Source organism: Cyprinodon variegatus, unplaced genomic scaffold, assembly GCF_000732505.1.
Source record: "Cyprinodon variegatus isolate N-32 unplaced genomic scaffold, C_variegatus-1.0 Scaffold830, whole genome shotgun sequence".
NCBI classification, from domain to species: domain Eukaryota; kingdom Metazoa; phylum Chordata; class Actinopteri; order Cyprinodontiformes; family Cyprinodontidae; genus Cyprinodon; species Cyprinodon variegatus.
This window is the reverse complement of record NW_015151283.1, coordinates 246,367-248,303: the sequence shown is the minus strand read 5'-3', so window position 1 is coordinate 248,303 and position 1,937 is coordinate 246,367. Positions and strand designations below refer to the sequence as shown.

General features: G+C 40.1%; 1 protein-coding gene across 1 annotated transcript in view; it reads left to right on the top strand.

The window, feature by feature from the left end:
• The first annotated feature begins 316 nt into the window (after positions 1 to 316).
• Positions 317 to 1,937, top strand: part of LOC107099003 (olfactory receptor-like protein OLF3) — a 12,022-nt gene continuing 10,401 nt past the window's right edge. The window contains exons 1-5 of the mRNA XM_015396928.1: positions 317 to 450; positions 575 to 961; positions 1,396 to 1,422; positions 1,543 to 1,622; positions 1,715 to 1,928. Of these exons, the coding sequence (XP_015252414.1) occupies positions 440 to 450; positions 575 to 961; positions 1,396 to 1,422; positions 1,543 to 1,622; positions 1,715 to 1,928 (719 nt within the window). The 5' untranslated portion in view covers positions 317 to 439. The remainder of the gene's footprint in view (positions 451 to 574; positions 962 to 1,395; positions 1,423 to 1,542; positions 1,623 to 1,714; positions 1,929 to 1,937) is intronic.

Genomic DNA, 1,937 nt, shown 5'->3' with positions numbered 1-1,937 from the left:
ACTAAGTGTTTCTTTTTTCTAACACTTTTGTCTCTGTACTACTATCATTTGTTTAACTAACTTTTTAAATTGGTTGAATTTTGTTCCTATTAGAGTTCTTTAGAAGACTCTTCAGCTGCTATTGAGGGTTTCCTGTGTTTTGCTTTAGTATCCACCTCTACAAACCTCCACTGATTCTCCTTACAGGGACTTTAGCTGGAGTTGGTGTTTCCATGGTAACTTCTATGTTTGGGAAGGTGACAAACAGATCTGCTTTAAAGGGAGGCAAGTTTCAATCACCAGCTCAGAGCAATTTCAGCGCTTCCATCAGACAGGAGACTGACTTCATGCTCACATGTAGAGTAGTGGTTGTTAGATGTTATTATACAATCTCTGTTGGTAATGCTTCTGATTAGATGTTTTTATTTTTTGATGCTGTCACTACTTGAGAATTTTCTGCATGATTTGGAGGTATATCATTGGCATGTATTTTGTATTAAAAGATAAAATCAAATGTCAAATGTTCTGCACAATTTAATTTTAAGATGCTAGAATTTATAGAATTTACAACTGAGGAAACTGTTCTGATTTACAGAGCTGTCCTGCTTTGGATGGAGAACCAAACAACTCCTCTCAAACAGCCGATTGTTTTTGAGCTTGAGGGCATTAATGTACAGCCAGGCACTGGAACCTTCTTGTTTCTGCTGGCTTTGCTTGCCTACATAGTGGTGCTGCTGGGGAACGGTGTGGTGATCTGTGTTATTATGACAGACAGGAACCTACACAGACCCATGTTTGTCATGATCTGTCACCTGGTGGTCTGTGATCTACTGGGGGCCACAATGGTGCTTCCTCGTCTCATGATGGACTTGTTGATGGGGATGAAGAAGATTGCCTACATCTCAGCCATCGCTCAGGCCTTCTGTGCTCACACATACGGTGCAGCAATGTTGACTATTTTAAGTGTGATGGCCTATGACAGGTAAGGAAGGTGTGAAAGTGTTTAGCAAACATGCTTTTGGAGGTGTCTGTGGGTTTTTAGCGTGGAATCTTTAGTACTCATGACTTTTTCTTACAGTCCAAAAATGTACCCTTTTTGTAAGAGAATCAAGGTTGAATTATCACTGACAGTTTATGTGTTTAATTCTTACAGTCAGGCCATGTTTGTGTACTGAAAGCAGAGTCTAATTATGTATTTCTAGAGCAACATTTAATCTTCTGAGTGCAATATGGTTCATTTTTAGCTTAAAGGCAGGGATGTACATTGGAGAATGTATAGATTTCTAACCTAAACTTTAAGGAAACCTATGCGAGGAGTAAAACACAGTGTGTTAAGAAGAACTGATAACTAATAAGGGAAGAATGAAACTTTAAATAGAGTATGGCATTAAGAACTTTGTTTCTTTCTCTCTGCAGGTATATTGCAGTGTGTGAGCCTCTGAGGTATCTCTCCATCATGACATCAGCTCGACTGCACTGCTGCTGCACTCTGGCCTGGATTGTTGCCCTGTTGCTTATTTCTGTGCTCTTCTCCTTCCACATGAACGTCCCGCTGTGTGGCAGAACGATCAATCAACTGTATTGTAGCAACCGGGATATCTTAAACCTGGCCTGCATTCCCACTCCCATCAGTGACATCTACGGTCAGTACATGTCTTATTTATATGAGGAACAATACATCGTAATTATCATTCATCATATTTGACCCCTGATTAACATTTTCTGTGTCTTTCAGGTTTAGCCATGACCTGGTCTTTAAGTACAGTGACCTTTATTCTCATCGCTTTTTCCTACATCAGAATCCTAAGTGTTGCCATAAAACAAGGAAGAACAGACACCAGCCTCCGTATCAAAGCCTTTCAGACCTGTGCTCCACACATTGTTGTATACGTGCTCTTTCAAATCGCTTCATTGATTGTGATTGTAAGTTACCGTTTCCCCTCCCTTTCCCAAGATAT